The sequence below is a fragment of the Microtus ochrogaster genome, chromosome 18 (genome assembly GCF_000317375.1).
Source record: "Microtus ochrogaster isolate Prairie Vole_2 chromosome 18, MicOch1.0, whole genome shotgun sequence".
In the NCBI taxonomy this organism is placed as follows: domain Eukaryota; kingdom Metazoa; phylum Chordata; class Mammalia; order Rodentia; family Cricetidae; genus Microtus; species Microtus ochrogaster.
Window position 1 is genome coordinate 48,735,241 of NC_022020.1, and position 18,700 is coordinate 48,753,940.

Consider the following 18,700-nt stretch of genomic DNA (forward strand, 5'->3'; position numbering starts at 1 on the left):
GATGTAAAAATGTGAATTGGAATATGTAAACTCTTTGATATGCCTGAAAAACAGCAAGGAAAATGTCATACTGGAAAAAAACCACTGCCTTAAATCACGGAGATGGGAGAAAGCATACGAGAGGGGGCGGGGAGAGACAGAAGGGGCGGGGAGAGACAGAAGGGGCGGGGAGAGACAGAAGGGGCGGGGAGAGACAGAAGGGGCGGGGAGAGACAGAAGGGGCAGGGAGAGGCAGAAGAGCCCTGTGGCCTCAGTCACTGGAGTTACAAAGCTGAGGTGTTCCCATCAGGCTGGACTGACCGCGGCTGTCCTTCTGTTTCTGGCGCAATAGGAGCCATCCGAAGCAGAATGGTCACCGCTTCCTGGGGACCTCAAAGCAGGAGTCCATGGAGTTGCTTTGCTGAGTGTTTTTTCCTGAGAAGTCACTGGTGTTTCATAGAAAGATTCTTACTAGTCTTCAGTTGAGATAAGGCAGTGGGAGTGTCACTAATGTTATCTTTTTGCTTAGGCTGAGGCTTGTCCTTCCACCAACGTCGTCTGGGTCATGGGTCCCGCCTTCCTCTCGAACGTTGGGCAGTGCTGCTGCCTCCTATTGCTGCTGCACTTCTGGAGTGTGCTGAGGGCTCCGGGGCTCCCTGCTCAGCAGTTTCCCCACTGTGGGAAGAGCTGTGTGTTGCGCTTTGACCATGACATTGGGAAAGGTGAGGTCCCCAGAGAGTAAGACACAGGTGCCTTTCCCTCTTCTCTGAGGGAGGGGACCCTCCATGAACCTTTCACATAATCAGTAAGAATGCAAGACACTGTCGACTGAGAAAACTCTAAAGCAAAGAGCCCCGATTTCAGAGAAACGAGAACACAGAGAACTTCAACAGCGCCTTCATGCGCAAGGTGGCTTTGGTGACAAAATCAGCTTCTTTCGGCCACCTGCCAGAGAGAAACCGTTGCTGCCAGACTAGAAATGCTTAGCTCTTATGAGAATGTTGTGCTTTTTCTTAATTAAAAAAAAAAACAAAATGTTAGCTCTCTTCGCAGTCTGGGTCTTAAGGTATCAATTTGTTTTTTCTCTAGTCCACTTGATCATTGTTTCTGGCGATCGGTACAGGAATATCAGTTTGGCATAGAGGTCTTCTTCCAGCTCCAGCTCCCCCGTCTCCCGGACTAAAAATATATCTGTACACAACTTCAAAATCCGGTCCACATTCGGAAGCTCCTCAAACATGATAGAGTGAGAGATGCCACTGAAGAACTCACGAACAAATTTCCCAATTACAAGGACAACTGATGCGTATAATCCCATGATACTGAAAGAGAGAGCGAGGAGAAATAGTCCCCCAACAATTACTATGGTTAGAAACACATTTGGGCAATACTGTGATAAAACGCAACATACTGGGTAGAAACACAATTGCATTGCACAGGCTCTTTTGAAAGTAGCTCTTTTCCCTTTAACAATCTTGTTTGGAGGTCTATTTTAAATAATACAAAGCTGGATGGGAAGGCTTTTTTTTAATGAAGGTTTTTTTTTTTAAAAAAATGTAACATGCTGTACTTATATCTTAAGGGGGATAATGTATTGTATTGTACAGTATTATGATATTTAAGCACTAGAAGGCGAGGAAGTGGTCTGGATCTGCTCAGAATTGTGGTGTCTGTGTGATCCATTTGCTCAGGGTCAGAAAGCAAGCTAAGACAAACAGTGGTAACACCATACCACCTTGCATGAAACCATGCCATAACAAGAAGACACAAAACAAAGGGATCTCCCAGGGCTGTGTGAGTCACACAGGACATTCTGATGCCTTTGGGTCTGTTCTCTGTTTTGCAATGGAAGGGCATGGTTTTGCGACTTTCAATACTGTACAGACACAACTCAACTCCTAGGAGGCGAAAAGCTGCCATCCCAACTTCACAGCATTCAGACACTATAACTACTGATCGTTACATGTTTCCTTACCCATAGCCAGCCAAGAAGCCCAGACTCGGGGGGCTGACTTTGTCATTGAAGACCACCAGCTCCAACGCTTGGGACCCCTGATTGTATATCCTATTTCCGGTCAGGTTGAGAACCCACCACTCACTGTTGGATTTGGTGACATTATCTCTGAACAAAATGATGGTGATGTTCATAAAGTTATTTTCTGGAAGAGGAGAAAAACAAAATGAAGGCAGCATGAGAGTCTCAGGATTTGATGCAAATTAGAAGTCCCCAGTGGCAAGACCCATCAACGTATGTAGTACACAATTCCAGAACGTGAAAGGCACAGGGAAAGACGCGACAGGCAGGTGGAGAGGAAGGGAGCCCTGGGCATCACTCAGATGAGAGTTTCGTCACTGCTGCTCCTTTGTAAAACAGCCAAACCACAGGGAGTAATGGAGGGCCCACCCCCTAAGTGGCTGTGCTGAGCATCCAGAGAGCCGGGGGCACACAAAGCCCTCACCGTCAACCTTGGATGCAACTGATCAGTTCGTTTATATTGCCAGCACTTGGCACGTATCTCGTCAGGAGGAAGGCACTCTACCAGCTGTTGAGGGTTTATAGAATGACGTGTAATATGTTCCTTATTTTAGTGGGAAGAGACTATGTTCACAATTATGGTCATGTGGCAACTAGCCTAAGGCCAGCATGGTCAAGGTCCCTCCCTTGAGAAAGCCTCTTCTTCTGATTGATGGAATCTATGACAGCTGAAAAGAGAAATAGCTTGAGTGCTAAGCTTTGCTAGCTCCAGGATGTGGAGGGAGAGAACAGAGATACTCATCTCAGGAAGGACTGATATCAAGAAGTTCTTCAAAACTAGACCACCTATTATTATTAACTTAGGACTTTGGGGTATAGGAATAACTGGGGTTCTCAAGCTCAGAGGCAGTCTCAATTCTCTGAACCCGTCTGGCCCTGGGTTCAGAGAGCTCTAGGTTTGGATCTGGTTCTACTGAGTATTTGCTCAGGTGTGTCCTCCACGCCTCAAGCTCTTTGTGTGTAAACCGGAGATAACCATCAGCTTATGCTACACATGTCTGGGGTGACATCATTGGATGTAAGGGATGGCAGGAGCTGTAAGGGAGGAGGGAATTCCATGACACTGCAGGATGGAAGACAAAGAGGGCTGGGAGTGGGGCATGGGGACAGGCTGGCCTTGAAAACCCGGCGAGGGCACAGCTTTCTTTGAACCTCCAGGGAAGGAAGTAGGGCCCTGTGAATAAGATGCTTTACAAGGAGGAGGGAGGTGGATCAGGAGCAGCCACTGGGCTGAATTGAATCTGCCCTGGCAGCCGGTGGGGAGGCCATCTGCTGAAACAATGGCTGGGAAGAGCTTGAAAACTCACACCGCGTTTTCAGGAGAATCTATCCTTCTTGGGCTAACCAGTTCTACGGCTATTTCTCTTTTAAAAGGAAATAAGAAAACTTCCCCATGCGTGTCGAAGCTGCTCATAAAAGCATGCCCATTTATAGTTAACGAAGAACAGCATGTGGACATGGACTTGGCCTTGCATTTGCCCTCACGCCTCACTAGGGACATCTCCATGGGAGGCTGTAACTGCTCACTAGCTCAAAGTGAGCATCCTGAGCCAGGTCACCAGTACCCATGGTGCCTGGCACAAAATGCTTCACCCAGGATGGCGAAAGGACCCACGCTTGACACCTGCATGACACTTCACCATGATCAAAGAGACCAGCAACTTCAGGAAATGAAGTCAAACAATTCTCTATAACGAAAACACCGGTCTTCAGTGACAGGAGATAGCCGGATACAAAGTTGCCACAGGGCCGGCATAATAAACCCATACCTGACTTGTTTGCTGGTAACCAAAACTGTTATAGAGGCATGTGGCTGACAGAAGTATCACTGGGCACATAGCTGTCCCCCAAAACAACAGCTTTCCTTCCATCACGCCGGTGCTGGAGAAATCCAATAACTGAGACACGCTATTGGTGTGTACCGACCCTGGGGCTCAATCAAGCATATGTCATGTTGTTTTTTATTGTTTTTTGTTTTTAGTGGGAGAAACCACCATGTTTACCAACGCATGAGGCAATCCTCTGTAAGCAATCTGGTTGCTCAGAGAATCAGTTAAGCTAAGTCATAAAACATGGGTATGGATCAGTCAGGGAGAAGCAAGGGAAGAACATGGCTTGCAGGTGTGTCAATGGTTCCCCGCGGCAAGAGAAGGCAGAGGCTTTATGGCTCTGGTAATACAGGGTAAGAGAACTAGAAGGCAGATTGCTAAATGTTCAAAAGGCAGACTTCTAAAACTGAAGACAGGCAAGATTTTCACAGTTCTGGAATGGCTTCTCATTCTTACCAGAGAGAAGTTGCTTTATAGGCTTTGAGTTTGAATCACTGGGCGCCTTCACGTAGTACGGGTAGATCCTTTCTATTGTCCTGCACATTAAGAAAATAGAGAGATGGACTTTAGCTGTTTCCACACCTAAGACTGATATCTTTGCAGCCATTTTGACCTTTTAGAAAGCAATGATAAAAGTACTCATACAACAATATAACATAAAGATATCTTAATTTATAAGATCTTATTATAACCACATCTCCCCAAAGCTGAGTCAATTGATTCTACCCAGAAATACATGTAACTCATGGTACATATAGTTTGAAAGTAGCTGCTGGCCTTTCTTACATTTGGGACCTGTTACTGAGAAAAAGCCATTTTTGTTGGCTAGAATATTTTAACAGTTATCTTTAGTAGTGAGCTCTTTACTGACTTTATTTATTTATTGGTATTTAAAAAAAAATACCTACAGTACACAGGAGGATCTGCTGAAGGGTGAGCTTGAGGACAGAGCACGTGACCTGGACCCTAAGCTTTGTCTTAGAGGAGCTGCCTGACTCATGTTCTCTCCTCTGGAAATGATGCATAGTGAGGCACTGATGATCTACAAGAGCCCCGGAACATCAGGGATTCGTGAAGTCAAGGAGGAGCTTAGTATTCAAATGACTGGGTCCTAGTAATCATCCCCTGCAGTGCATCAACATGAGGCCATGGCAGCCTGGAGTAAGACACTGGGAAAACTGCCAGCGGGCATCTGGACTATTCTGTCGGTTTTGAATATAGGTCCTCTTCCCTCTGCGAGTTCCTAGTTACCTAATGTAAGTTTGAAACAGAGCACATACGGGGAGTGTTTTTCTCTCCCCCAATTTTCTGTTGCCTCCTGTCTTTTTATCTTCCCACCCATTCTGCCAGTTCGATATTCAGCTGCCCTGGGACAAGAAAGGAGTCTGTCCTTGGCTTTTGATGATTTGTGGCAGTAGGAGCAAGGCTTGTTACTCAGAGGGAAGGTCAGCAGAGCCTGCTAGGCTGGAAGACAGGGGCAGGGAAGGGCAGGTGTCAACACCGGAGGCAATCTGTGAAGCCATCTCCTGCCTGCTTTCTTCCTTTGAAGGTGGATGGTCCACTGGGTACCTAGCTCAGGAGGTAGGCATGATGACAGAAAGCCTGAATTAAGTGTGTCCTACCCCTTTAAGGGAGCGACCTTCGGACCAGGGAAATGAAGCAAACACTGGCTTGTATTATGACGGACAGGTAGATGCAGGAGAACGTGAGGAGTTTCAACACCTCTAGACACACGGGGGATCAGCACAGTGACACCCCAGTGGGTAGAGAATGGGGTCTAAAGACTGAGGGAGGGTTGCCTTGCAGCAGGCATTGGCCACCCAGAGTGGAAGAACAGTGTGCCTCACGGTGGAAGGAGAGCAGGACACTTCACCTTGGATGGAGAATGTCCCCGGAGCCACCCCCACTGTCATTCACAACATACACATAACGACAGGCAAATTGGAGACAGAGTCCTGGGACTGAGAACTGTCACTTGCATCCTCAAACGAGTTGGGTGGCATCAGAAGTCCCCACATTCTGACCAAGCTCTGTTCACAGGGCTACTCAACTTACACGGGAGTGTTTGAACTTTCTGTGTCGTTGCCGGCGATCATTTTAGCTATATTATTCCGTGTCTCGTTTGCCAGAGGGAAAGACAGCTTATCGGTTGCTATTTCTGCTTTGGCACCCAGAGTCATGTTTCTGTGATGGAAGGAATAAGAAGAAAAAGGAAAAAGCTGAAGGTTAGCGATTGCTCTAAGGTCCGGAGGAGAGAGCAGTGCACACTTGACTCACTGTTGTGTCTCACCAAGTTTTCAGTGAGTCCAGATTTTTCCACCCCAACCGTCCTGGTCACCCCACCTCCATTTCCACCCTCTTGAGCAGTCAAATTCATAAAATTGCGGGAGACCTCAACCCCATGAGGCAGAATAGAGGGATTGGAGTCTGCTGGCCAAGCAGCAACTGTCATGATGAGCTCGTGGGAATCTCAGAGACATTCTTATGCAAAAGTAATGATGTCAGTCTCCATGGTAACCAGCAGATCCTGTGTTTAATCAGAAGTTACTTTTGTTATGATTTGGTCGCTCTTCAAAGCAAGGGCCAGAAACCAAGTGTTTGGCCACTGGTCCAAATGGGAACTGAGAGATAGGAGACATTAAGGAGAAAATAAGATTATGGAAAACACTGAACGACCTCTTTGAAGGGGCCCTTTCCCGTTTCCTTGTGAGCTCACTTTAGATTCTAAGATTTCCTCAGAACTTGTCATGATCCCTTCATTTTGCTGTTTAGCTTTTTTTATACAAGGTTTCCCTCTGTAGCCCAGGCTAGCTGTGTTGCTCAGGCTCCCCACTGTGATCCTCTTGCCTCCGGCCTTCTGAATGCTAGAATTACAGGTGTGAGCTATGACGATTTCTTATAAGCCAGGACGTTCAAGTTGTGGTTCCAAATGAGCCTGCAGGAGGTCTTCCTGGGGTTCTGGTCCTCAAGACTGTGACAAAGGAATCTAAGTAGCTATATTCCGTTGTGCTGAGGTCCCCCAGTGCCCATGACTAAAGCACTGGGTGAAATGTCTAGATGCAGGACCTTTTAGCAAGACATCCTTAGGTTTTCCAAAGGCAAAGTCGGGGGCGTATTCTCAGGCTTGGTTCTGGTGGGGGTAGGGGTAGAGCTGGCTCTCCTGTTTCTGGGACTGCTAAGGTACCCCCCAAATCTCACACCCACAGAACAGACCTCCCAAGGCTTCTCTAGTGGAGCAGGGATGCTGGTGGGACCCAAGCCTGCAAACACAGTTCTCTATTACTCAGACGAAACTTCAACTTTTTGTAGCAATCTTAACTGAGCACACGGACTCTATTTTCTAACCCATTCTTTCCCTTCTTTCTTTACTCTTCTGTCTTGCGTACAGAATTCATTGCTGGCCTCTCTTAGAAAAGAAAAAAAAAAAAAAGAAAGCCTAATTTAAAAAGACCCTAAGCCATTCTTAGTCTGGTCGTTGGTTCCTAGAAAAGCCGTATTTCCTCAGTGAAATGTGAGCTTTAGCAGAAAAGGCAAGTGGCTGAACGTAAAGATTGTGTCAAGTGGTGTTACTGTTTGTTCCCCCAGCCTAAGGGAAGAGCAGGGTTAGGGAAGGATGCATGGAAGGAAACACAGTAACTACCTCTGAATACTCCATGAAAAAACAACAGAGAAGAAACTATTGGGGTCCGTGAGCTCCTGTATCATTTTCTGCTTACTGGGAGGGCTGATGGTCCACAAAGAATTTGAGTTTCCTTCCAGTTCTGCGACTGTTATGTCTTCTTTTTCATAATTCTCCAGAAATTGCATAGCACCCTGCACACACACAAACATACACGTTGTGAATGGATTCTACACATGCTGCTCATGAAGGAAGCAACTCATTTTTCGTTCAACCGATTTTACGAAGAAGTTTCCAGAGGGAGGATTGTTTACACTGTGCCCAGGCTTTAGGTTTCCCAGAGCAGGAACATGGCAGCTCCAGTCACATGCCCAACCGTTCCTATCCACCCAGAAAGGAGGGCCTCATAATCCACATCATGTTTCCCCATTGCCAAGAAATCCGTGAACTGAGGAAGCAGACCCTCCTCACAGGAGACAGGATTCAATCCATCCAGGCCCTGTCCTTAGGGATGCTGATCATTTGAGATTAGTTTTGTTGCTATAGCCTTTAAGCGACGATTTTAAATAGAAGCATCTGTTTGCCTGATCTGTTTCCGTAAATTGAAACTATCCTCTGTGGAACTTTTTTATGATGAAACTCGTGCTATTATCTTATTGTTATTATGTTATTATAAACGATAGAGAAATCAACAACATCGGCTACATCCCCACCACGAGCACACTATCAAGGACTTATATAATAAGGGACACGTTTCTTTTGGTTTGACATTTTAAAATATAATCGTCTGATTCTTTTCCCATCTATATTTTATTTGAGAACTTGTCATAAAACTAATAGGATTCTTAAAGACATTTTTTGTTACAAGAGAAATTACTTAGGAAATCATCTCTTCAGATAACAAAGCGTGTACTGTGAATATGGTCAGAAGCGCGGACCTTTTCTTCCAGAAGGACTGTCAGAGGAACCAGTGCCAGCTGGATTCATGTAATATGTTTGGTATGATTTCCTTAACCAACCAGTTTTTTCTAACACTCAAATCACTTCAGTTTCTGCTATCAAAAGCAATGTGTTCTTAGGCAAGCATCCACCTAGTTGCTTTCCCATATTTTGAATTAATTTTTTAACTTGAGGTTCCCAGAGCAAGCAGGCCAATCAAAGACCAATACCACCAGTTTAAAAACTATATGTATTTGTTTAAATGAGCAAAACCCTGTTGAACTTTCATTAAAATGTTCCAAGTTAAACTCGTGTTTGCTGTCATTTATATTTCTCATGCTATCTAAGTAGCTGATGACTGGCCGGGTGCCACAGGCAACTGAAGCGTCTAGAAAAATTCATCATCTCACCACTAGGGGGCAGAGCAAAGCTATCCAGCTTTTTCTGACACCAGCAGGAGAGCCCGCATCCAGGCAGTCTTCCTTGAGTTCTGCCCACATTTACTTACGGTGTTGGTGGTGAAAGAGTTTAGGAATGTTTTATACTTTGCATTGTCCATAACCTTCAGCTGGCTTTGCTGGGCACTCATTGTGAAGATAGGCTGCAAAACAAAAGTACATGGCAGTCAGCAGGAGACGCTGGTACTTTCCTGCATTTGAGTTAATGTAAAACCATTTCCTCTTTAGGAACTACTGATCCCCTGAAGGCAGTTGGCCTCAGAGATCTCTTTTTACACGGATTAGTCCTATACTCAAAACCAATGAACCGTTACTACTATTACTGTTGTTGCTGTTTTACTATTCGCTGTGATAGGGATCAAACCCAGGCCCTTGCACATCCTTGGCAACACACAACTTCCCTGTCCTTCATATACCACATGTCTTCTGATCAGAGAGCATTTAGGTAAAGCTCTGGCATCAACCGGGGAGTGGTGACACACGCCTTTAATCCCAGCACTTGGGAGGCAGAGGCAGGAGGATCTCTCGGAATTTGAGGCCAGCCTGGGCTACAGAGTGAGTTCCAGGGCAGTCAGGGCTACACAGAGAAATCCTGTCCTGGAAAAAACAACAAAACAAAACTGGCATTGAGAACTATTACTACTAACCCTAGTCAGGGCTCTCATGAATAAATGCTGCATTAGGAGAGGTCCCAAACCATGGGGGAAGCTAGGTTACCTGATACCCTCCCAGGGTGATTGTGACTGACACATCCAGGGGCTGGTTGATAACCCCCGCGACAGATTTGATCAGAGACATGAAGAGCAGTGGGAACCACACGATACAGATGAGCAGGACGATGATCATGCCGCCCATGCCGTACTTCACCGCTTTCTTCTTCTTCTGGCCCCGGGGCTGGGGGTATCTCTGCAACACAAGGATTCACAAAGATTCAGCAGGTGCCAGAGAAGAGGGAGGAGACAGGGTCAGACAAGGGTGAGCGCTTCTCTCACTGCCCTGGGGAATACGGACTTGGTCCTGATTCCTCTTCACAAGGGGCAGAGACCTATCCCAGCCTTGGAATCGAGGGATGAAGCTGTACCAAAGCCCAAGAGGCACCCGTTAAACTCAATGCATAGTGCACGCTCTCAAAGACCCTGTTGTTCTGGTTCTTAAGCTCTGCCTGGCCAGCGTGGCCCTCCTGTGGCCAGTGAGTGAGAAAACCCCTCTGAGTGCTGGACACGGCTGGTGAGAGGAAAAAAAGGAATTCATGCGGTAGGAACAGGAACAAGAGCTAGCACAGTCTCTGGCTGTGTCACCTCTGCAGGCCACACCGCAGACTCAATAAGTCCCCCCCCCCCAGGGTGGGAGGCTAGTGGGAGGAGCTGGCTTTGCTTGAGAAGTTAGTGTCTGAGGTACGTGAGTGTCTTGCATGTTACTCCTGTGCACAGCCTTTCTCCCTTTCTCAGTTACTTTCCAGGTTAGCTGATGCTATGGTTGGGCTTTGGTTTGATCCTTCTGATACTCAGGTTGAGCTGTGATCACCAGAATGAGCATTAAGAGATGATTAGAGTCTTGAATGAACCCATCTGGAGAGAATGTAGTAATTGGCTATCTTGAAAGTTGTTCTGCTATGAATGCCAGTCCAGCCGGGTCTCTTGTGTTTTCCTTGTCTCTCTAGACGATGTCCTGTACCACCTGGGAACTTTCCCAACAAGAAGTCTGTTACTAGAGGTAGCCCTCTTGATGGTGAACCGGACTCCTAATTTACCCCATATGCAATCCTTGACAGACTACAGAGAAGACCTTGCAAAGGGGCTGCCAACTTTTTGTCCCAGGCTACTTCCCCGTTCCTCTCTCGGTAACTCAGTGCTTTATTGTTGGAAGATGGGAAAACCACAGTGCTGTTCCTGTTATAAGTCTAATTAGCTTCCCAGAGCATGCTGGGAAGTGGTCTCATGGGGATGAGTGCAAAGTTGGCCGTTCACCTCTTAAGTTCACGGCAAACCTTTGCCTTTCAGGAAGCTGTTCTTGCTTCACAGAGTACAGTATAATGATCCTATCACATAGCTTCCAACAGAGAACTAGAAAGAGGCACTTGGGGCTCAATGTGCTAAGTACTGCATGAGCTATGCAGAGAAGTGGGAAGGCCCCGGGGAAAGGTGAACCAAATCTTGGGCTAGGGAAGGCCTGTGAGGGGGAAAAAAATGCCACATTTGACATTTGAGCTTGTGAAGACCAGGAGAAGGGAGCAGGAGTTTTCAGCGAGTAAAGAAACTCACTAAGGTCTTAAAAGTATCTGGCAAACATCCCTGTGAGAGCAGAGGAGAGGAGACAGGGATTGGGGCAGCCGACTTAGGATCAAACAGAAAAGTAGACGCTCCATCTGCCCCAAATCAACTCACGTTTCCCACTAACTCGCTCAGTGAAGCTTGCCTACCTACTGGTGAATCTGTTTTCCCAGAAGCTGCTTTCTGTTTATTACATGTGTGCTTACTGTGAGACAAGATATTCACACGTCTTTCCTGGACCTCACAACCTATGCTTTGGGGCTTGCATGCTGTAGCGAGTCAGGCCGCACCGATGGTGCTCAGCAAGTGCTCACAGCAGACTGAAAACAAAGGCCTCAGATTGTTGTTCTTCCTTTTACAGTCCTTTGCCACAAGTTGTTCCAGCCACTTTGGCATACCCATGCTCTGGCATTTGGGCTGCCATAGAAAGGGAATGTGCCAACTCCCCAGGCTTCCCAGGAATGTGAGGCCATCTGGAGGGGAACCATGGGGCTTCTCTGAGGGTAAGGGAAGGCCATCATCCTCTCTCCCTGTAGGCCCCATGACTGTGGATCCAGCCAATGTCAGATGACATATGCTAGAGGGGAATTGTGGGAACTATTTTTTGTTCTAACTCACTCAAGAATGCAGCCTGATCTCCATTTATAGAGCGTCTGCATACTATTAGGCATCATGAGTGCTAGAGAAATGATTTAATAGTGCGGGAGGTTCGTGGGGTCTGTGAAAACACCCTTGTCTCCAGAACTGTGAACCACAAATAAACCTTTCTTCTTTTTGAGCTGGTTTGCCTTAGGTGTTTAGTTATAGTATTAGTAATCTAACATATGGAAGTAGATTTAGTGTCTCCATAAAGTAAACATTACCCTGGGGCCCTAAGTGTGTATGTACTTGGATGTTTCCAATTTGTAAGGTAGCCCACTCTGTCATGGAGTAGCATTGGTCCTTGGAAATGTCTTATTTTCCAATGACATTTATTGGAGCTTTTGGCTACTTGTCCTTTTGTTGGTTTATGTCTCACAAATATCAACCTCGTTTTGCATGGTTTTCTAAAAAATTCACAGTGTTGAAAATAGCTCTTATTTCTGCTGCCTCTTATGTTTTGCTAGTGAACCAAGTGATTCTTGATTCTTTCTGGTGTTCTCTTATGTGGCTATTTCTAGGGTCTTTATTACCCTGGTTATCATCCTATGTCCTTTGATGCTCGTGTTTTCCCTTCTGGTTGCGTGTAGTTTGTCCTCAGAGGACTAAGGAATGGGACATTTTCTATGCAGCATTGAGAAGTTGTGGAACCTTGCAAGGCATTTGGTGTCATCATGAATGAATTCATTTTTTCTTGAGAAATGGCCTTGTTATTACGAGAGGCTGTCCCCTCTTCTTTATCACATTTTCTTGTTTTTTTCTTTGGTTTTTCACTATGCATAGAGAGGCAGGAAGCCAAACAGATGCTCCCCTGTAGGACCAGGAGTCAAAAACAAATCTCTTTTCTTTATAAATTACCTCGTTCCAGATGTTTGTTACAGCAATAACAAAAGAATAGACTAAGGCATCATTCCAGTTTTTGTGCTCTTTAAATATAAGGACAAGAGGCTGTAGAGATGGCTCAGTGGTCTGGCTGCTCTTCTAGAGGACCCAGGTTAGATTCCCAGTACCACATGGTGAATCACAAGCATTGGTAACTCCAGTCCAGGGGAATCTATCAGCCCCTCCAAGCCACAAACCTGCAGTTTCCTGGGAATCTGATTGCAAACCCTATTTCCAGGGAAAAAACATGGTCCATGCCCTTGCACCATCCTACCAATTTTAGGGGCTTCCAGTTGAAATGTACTAGAGTGTAATCCCACCAAAGGTGTGTCAGGAACACCCTGCAACTTCAGTAAACAAAAAAGAGAAAATAGAAAAAAAATTCATAGCGGTCTTCTGAGACTCAACTTGAGAACCACAAAAGAGTATATGTAGCTAACGCCGAGACAATCTGTTGCTTCATCTCTCTTTGGAGGAGCCCACATCTGTGCTGTCTGGTTTCTTTAACTTCCTTCCGAGTGCTTATTCTGCTCGTAGCTCTTAAGCTTGAACCTATCTTAGAATACTTCTAACAAAATCTCCAGCTCTGCTTCATGACCAAAGTCCTGGAATTCTTTTCAGCATCCAAGTCACAAATTCTGGTTTGGCCTGAGCTGGGGTTCCTAAACATTTATAGGAATCTTTCAGTGCGAATTCTTGAGCGGCAGTGTGGAGCCGTGTCTCTAGCTCCTCATCTCTAACAGGCCTCAACGCCTTCAGTCCCATAGACGTCATAAACACATGTGCCTCCTGATGAACGATAGAGCTGGCTTGCTGGGGAGAGCTGGGAACGCACACTAGATGTTACACACATTAGAAGAGACGCTTTGAAAGACACTATCTCAGAGGTAAGACAGGAAGACATTTTCCACTCCTTGGCTAATGTTGGTGGTGTGTTTCTGTTACCATGATACAAGATACTCTGGTTCCATATGACAAGCTTTCAGAATATCCAGCAAGGCTAAACTATAGTTAAACTTAATAGCTACCTATTCTAAGAACATTTTAAAAAAATCATTTCCTTTACCCATCCCTCCTCCAGAGGAAAGCATATGGCGAGCATGAGTCCACACTGCCCAACCAACCCTAGTTTCTCTTTACTCGGCCCCCCAGTGAGCATTCAAGGGTGACTGGGTCATGTGGCAACTCATCCCTTCTTTTACACCAATTACGATACAATTGCCAGAAGAAGAAACATCTGGATGCTGTTGCTGACAATGGCAGAAGTGAATTGAAAGCCTACAACCCCAGTGGGTTGGAAATCAATGCTGTATTTTTAGCTCCTGGCAGGTTTCACGCCCCCACCTCCATCCATTTGGCCACAAACAGGCACCATCCGCTTTAATCTTGTAACGGACCGGTGCTCGCGAGCGGCTGGCGGGAATGAGGCACTTTCATGGGCTCTTTACCTTTTCCGACTCTCGCCAGCACTTTAAGATGAAAATGTGTGCATAAATGTCCTCCACACAAATCCAGCTGGAGAGGCTCAAGGTCGTGTCTGTCCACACCCAGTCCATCACAGCCCTCAGCTCAGTCAGGAACGGGACCAGGCGGAACCTGCAGAGAACCACATTTAGTCAGACAGACATTTTGGAGGACGGCCCCGTTGTCTAGCTCACCTCCGAAGTTCATGAGGAAGAAATTTGTTTAAAAGGTGATGAGTTAAGAAAAAACTCTCAAGGCAATCCTCATAGTAAAATCCACCCAGGAATACAACTGCTTCACAGTATAAATTGAATATATGGATTGCTATTTTTCATCCCTATTTTTTCTGATGGTTGTAACCAACTGGGATTTCATATTAAGAGTTGATTCTGTTTCTTTCACCTGTGTTTGTACTATAAGAATCAATGGGCAGAGGGTTATTTGAGTTGTTACGGCTTTGTTGATGGATGAGTCAGGAAAGAGTTGACATCTGATGAAGATGAGAGTGGATGGGGGAGGCAGGAGGACCAGGGAATGTCACTGGAGCCAGAGAGAGGACTCATGATCAGCTGCTTGCCTAGGTTAAAGAGGTTCACTGCTTTCAGTTGTACTGGGGAGTGGGCTACCCTGAGCTCCATCAGGCTCTGAGGAATATTCCAAGCTCTTTGAATGACAGAGATTTTTTTTTTTCTGCCAGGCTGGGGAAGTAGGTTGATTCTAGGATTCCCGACAGCAGTGTTGTTATCACTCAAAACCCCTGCCCTGGGCTACCTGCTTCAGCTCTACAGATCAAATAGTAAATCAGCACCTGGAAGACACAGTCCGCCCAGGCCTAGGGTAGAACATGTGGTTGATCACAACATCAGGATGCACCCAAAACCACTTCTGACCTATCACCAGAGATATTAACTAGTGCCATGGAGGGGCCAGCTGTGCCTACAGCCACCTTATCTCTTGAGATGTGGTGTAACTTTTGGGGGAATGCAAGGGTATGCTATCACAGAAACCATCATACGGAAGAAGATATGGAATGCAGCTTGCTTGATGAACTATCAGAAACAGCATGAGGGGCTTCTTCATGCATGAACTCACAGCACACAAAGAACTCCAGGGGTGTCTGCAATGGTGCTGGTCCCAGCCATTCTATTTTACTATGTCCAGAAATGTATTAATACTTCAGGATTCTCCATGTCTACTCCGCTCCCCTTTCATTGCTTGAGAATTTCATACATGCGTATAATAGTCCACCTCTCATTTCCTCCCCTGTAATCCCTCCCCTGTCTCTCTCATCACCTTTCCACCCAACTCCGTGTGCTCTGTTTGATTGTTTAAACCCACAGAGTCCACTTAGTGCAGTCTATATGAGCATGTGTTTAGGAACATCTGCTGGAGCATGGGTAGCTTCCCAGGACCCACACCCTTGAGGGAAACTGAGTCCCAGTCTCCTATGACTAATAGCAATGCCAATAGCATTTTAGCTAGTGTGACCACATCCCCGCTCCAAGATGAGACTTTATCTGGACTAACTGATCTTATGCGGATCCTGTGCACGCCATCACAACTGTCACAATCATAAATTCAAAGGTGTGACCGCCTTGCTGTGTCCAGAAAACACTATTTTATTGTAGCCTCCTCCCCCACACCCCTAACCTTCCTCTCCTCCCCCCCTTCCCCCACCTCTGGCTCTTACGATCTTCCTGACATACTCTCCTTCAATGACCCTTGAGCTTCGGGAAGACTTTTTATTCCCAAACATTATCATGATAACTAGGTAAGTTACTAGAGTGAAAATAATCCAGCGTGGATGATTCTAGGGCAACTTCCTGGCAGGTATTCGGTGCTTAAGTGTGAAAAGGTGCTTAAAGCAGGACCTTGTGTGGGGCTGACACTGCAAGAGTTTCTGGGTGCCTTTCATCCCCGCTTTCTCTCTCCTCCCTCCTGGTGAAAGAAACACAATGTCTCCCCACTGCTTCCACCCCACCAGTGAGAGACAAGGCAGTGCCCTCACCCTTGAAACAAAAAGAGGTTGACATAATTGTAGCTCTTGGTGAGGAAGTTTCCAAGCACGCGCGTTGGGTAGCCACAGCGGATCTGATAGGCAGACAACCCAAAGTACACACACTTCACGAAGTACCAAAGCTGAGCCACCAGGTTCTGGCTGAATTTCCTGAAAGACAAAATTATGGAAGATAAAGCAATGGGATGCTTTTCCTGTACAGAAGGCAAAAGTTTAGAATAAAGAACAAACAAATTTCCCCTCTGCCACTATAACCTAAGAGAGTGGATGGATGCCTTCTGTTTATAGTAATCTGCTTTGTTTTTCTTTTCTTTTATTTATTGATTGAGTTGTTCACACACTAATTACTAACTGGGCTACAAGACACATTTAAGGTGGAAGTATGGATTTCAAAGGCCATATAGGAGAAAAGGGGGAACTTTGGGTGTGGGAGAGATGGGAGAAGTGGAAGAGAATTTGAGGTACTAGAACTCAGCTTACTGAAGAATTTTAGATCTATATCCCATTCTAGGTGTCAGGGGAAAACCAGTAGCCACCTTCAAGCCCCATCCCTAGTAAACTTCAGGTTGCCTTATTCTTGAAATAAGATTAAGCAAGATTGCTGTATAGCCCAGGCTGGCCTCGAACTCATGACTGCTCCAGCCCCCTGAATGCTGGGATTACTGTGCACCTCAACTTGCTCAGTAGTATCTACCCTTTATAAATTTACTCATGCCAATTCTTAGTCTATTTTAACCATTAGCAACAGTCCTGACAGAAACAACATCATTTTGTAATGGGTCTACCTGGTCCCCTACATGGGCTTTTCGGGCTCCATTATCATCCATGTGTCTGATATTATCACTTTCCCCTTGTCATCTCCTGATATTCTTTGAACCAGCTGAATAACCCAATTTCTCATCAGTTTCTTATATGACACTGTCTCATGTCCTCTTCCCCTTTGACGGATGCACCTAAGACCAAACTCAGCTCCTCTTGACATTGGCTGGGTGGTAGAGACAAACACAGCTCCAAGTTCTTTGGTCTGCCCTGGATCTGAGACAGTCACTTCTCTTATTTCTGAAACCTTTGTTTCTGCAAACATGGATGAAATACAGTTGAGGCACTGAGGAGGATGAACACACTCCTACTCTGCGTTTGAACCGAACGTCACTGAGATCCTTGACTTTCCCTGTCCCACCGTTCTGGCGGATCTCTGTGGGGGAGACCTTACCTCTCAGTCACACTGGGTAAGATGAAGAACATCCAGAAGTGGATCCCAAACACGAGGATGACCTGGAAAATGACCTTGCCCAGCACAGTCTTCCTGAGGTAGAGCGCACGGTCCACCACCATGGTTCCAAACTGAATAAGAACCATCACCAGGAATGGCCCAGGGACCTGGTCTTCTGACAGAGAAGAGGTAATATCTGCAGCTGCCGAGTGTTTCTGGGGAGAAAAGAACAGGCTCAGCCTGAGTGGCACTTCCCAAGATGGAAACCTTCCCTCCTAGTCGGTGGATGAGGGCAGACCCTCGGCCCAACCTACCCCAAAGGCCTTCCCTCCTAGTCAGTGGATGAGGGCGGACCCTCAGCCCAACCTACCCCAAAGGCCCAGAAACCGAAGACGATGATGATGAAGTCTACAGTGTCAGCCAGGAACATGAGCACATACACGTCAGTCACAGCACTGTAGTCCGGGTGGATGAGGTCATAGAAAAACTGCCGGATGGGTACGTATATCTGCAGAGTTCTGCAAGATAGGGCCACTGTTTCACAAGGGCAGCATGGGGAAATGGCTGACCCCGCTCCAACTCCATTCTCCTGCTCCTATCCAGGCCCCACCTTCTACTACAAGCCAAGGCAGAGACCCTTGGAGAGACCCCTGCTCAGGGAGTACAGAGGAGTCTACTGCCAACGCAGGTATGATCTGGAGGGTGCCATGCCCCTTCCCTTACTTGAAGCCAAATAGAATTGCGTAAAGCCCTAAAAGCCAGGCACTGGGTTTGTGGCTGTCTGGGTCTGGCTATTCACTCTACAGGAGACTGTGTTGCAGAATTCTTTCTATTTCACCCTAAGCTTATATAACGTTTTGGGTGAGACTGTGACTGAGGCCAGAGGAGGAGAAAGTGAAGGAGCGTACAATGGCACTGAGACCTGGAGTTCCATATCTGAGCATATATCCGATGTCTCCCGTCTCTTCTGATTTGGAGTCTTATGCCCATCGCGGCGTCTCCCTGCTGCTCTTGGCTTTTGTTTCTTTTCTTTGCCATTTCCACTGTGCAAGCATGTCTCTGTCTCTGTATTGTCCCTCAAGCCCTATCGCTTCACTGTGACTTGGGTTCTTCCTTTAACTCAAAGCCCCATTTAAGAGCTGCAGGCTCTCCAGGTTCGTGCCTATCTATATTTAGGGCTGGGCCTTGCCTGTGTCACAACCCAGTCCCAGTCCTATTGTGTCTTTCTCTTTGCTTGTGCTTGGCCATTGCCTTGTTGAATCACCAGCAAGGTAGAGAGACCTGTGAAGAAGGCCAGCGACCAACTGTGGGATGATGAATAAGGAGCCTGGCCCAATGCCACCTAGCCCCATTATT

General features: G+C 46.4%; 1 protein-coding gene across 1 annotated transcript in view; it reads right to left on the reverse strand.

The window, feature by feature from the left end:
• Positions 1-205: 205 nt before the first annotated feature.
• Piezo2 (piezo type mechanosensitive ion channel component 2) overlaps positions 206-18,700 on the reverse strand; it is a 354,156-nt gene continuing 335,661 nt past the window's right edge. The window contains exons 45-55 of the mRNA XM_026783664.1: positions 17,715-17,862; positions 17,345-17,559; positions 16,123-16,281; positions 14,099-14,246; positions 9,577-9,765; positions 8,910-9,002; positions 7,484-7,656; positions 5,899-6,027; positions 4,300-4,379; positions 1,955-2,138; positions 206-1,301 (exon numbers count right to left, since the gene is read on the reverse strand). Coding sequence (XP_026639465.1) covers positions 1,049-1,301; positions 1,955-2,138; positions 4,300-4,379; positions 5,899-6,027; positions 7,484-7,656; positions 8,910-9,002; positions 9,577-9,765; positions 14,099-14,246; positions 16,123-16,281; positions 17,345-17,559; positions 17,715-17,862 — 1,771 coding nt within the window. The 3' untranslated portion in view covers positions 206-1,048. The remainder of the gene's footprint in view (positions 1,302-1,954; positions 2,139-4,299; positions 4,380-5,898; positions 6,028-7,483; positions 7,657-8,909; positions 9,003-9,576; positions 9,766-14,098; positions 14,247-16,122; positions 16,282-17,344; positions 17,560-17,714; positions 17,863-18,700) is intronic.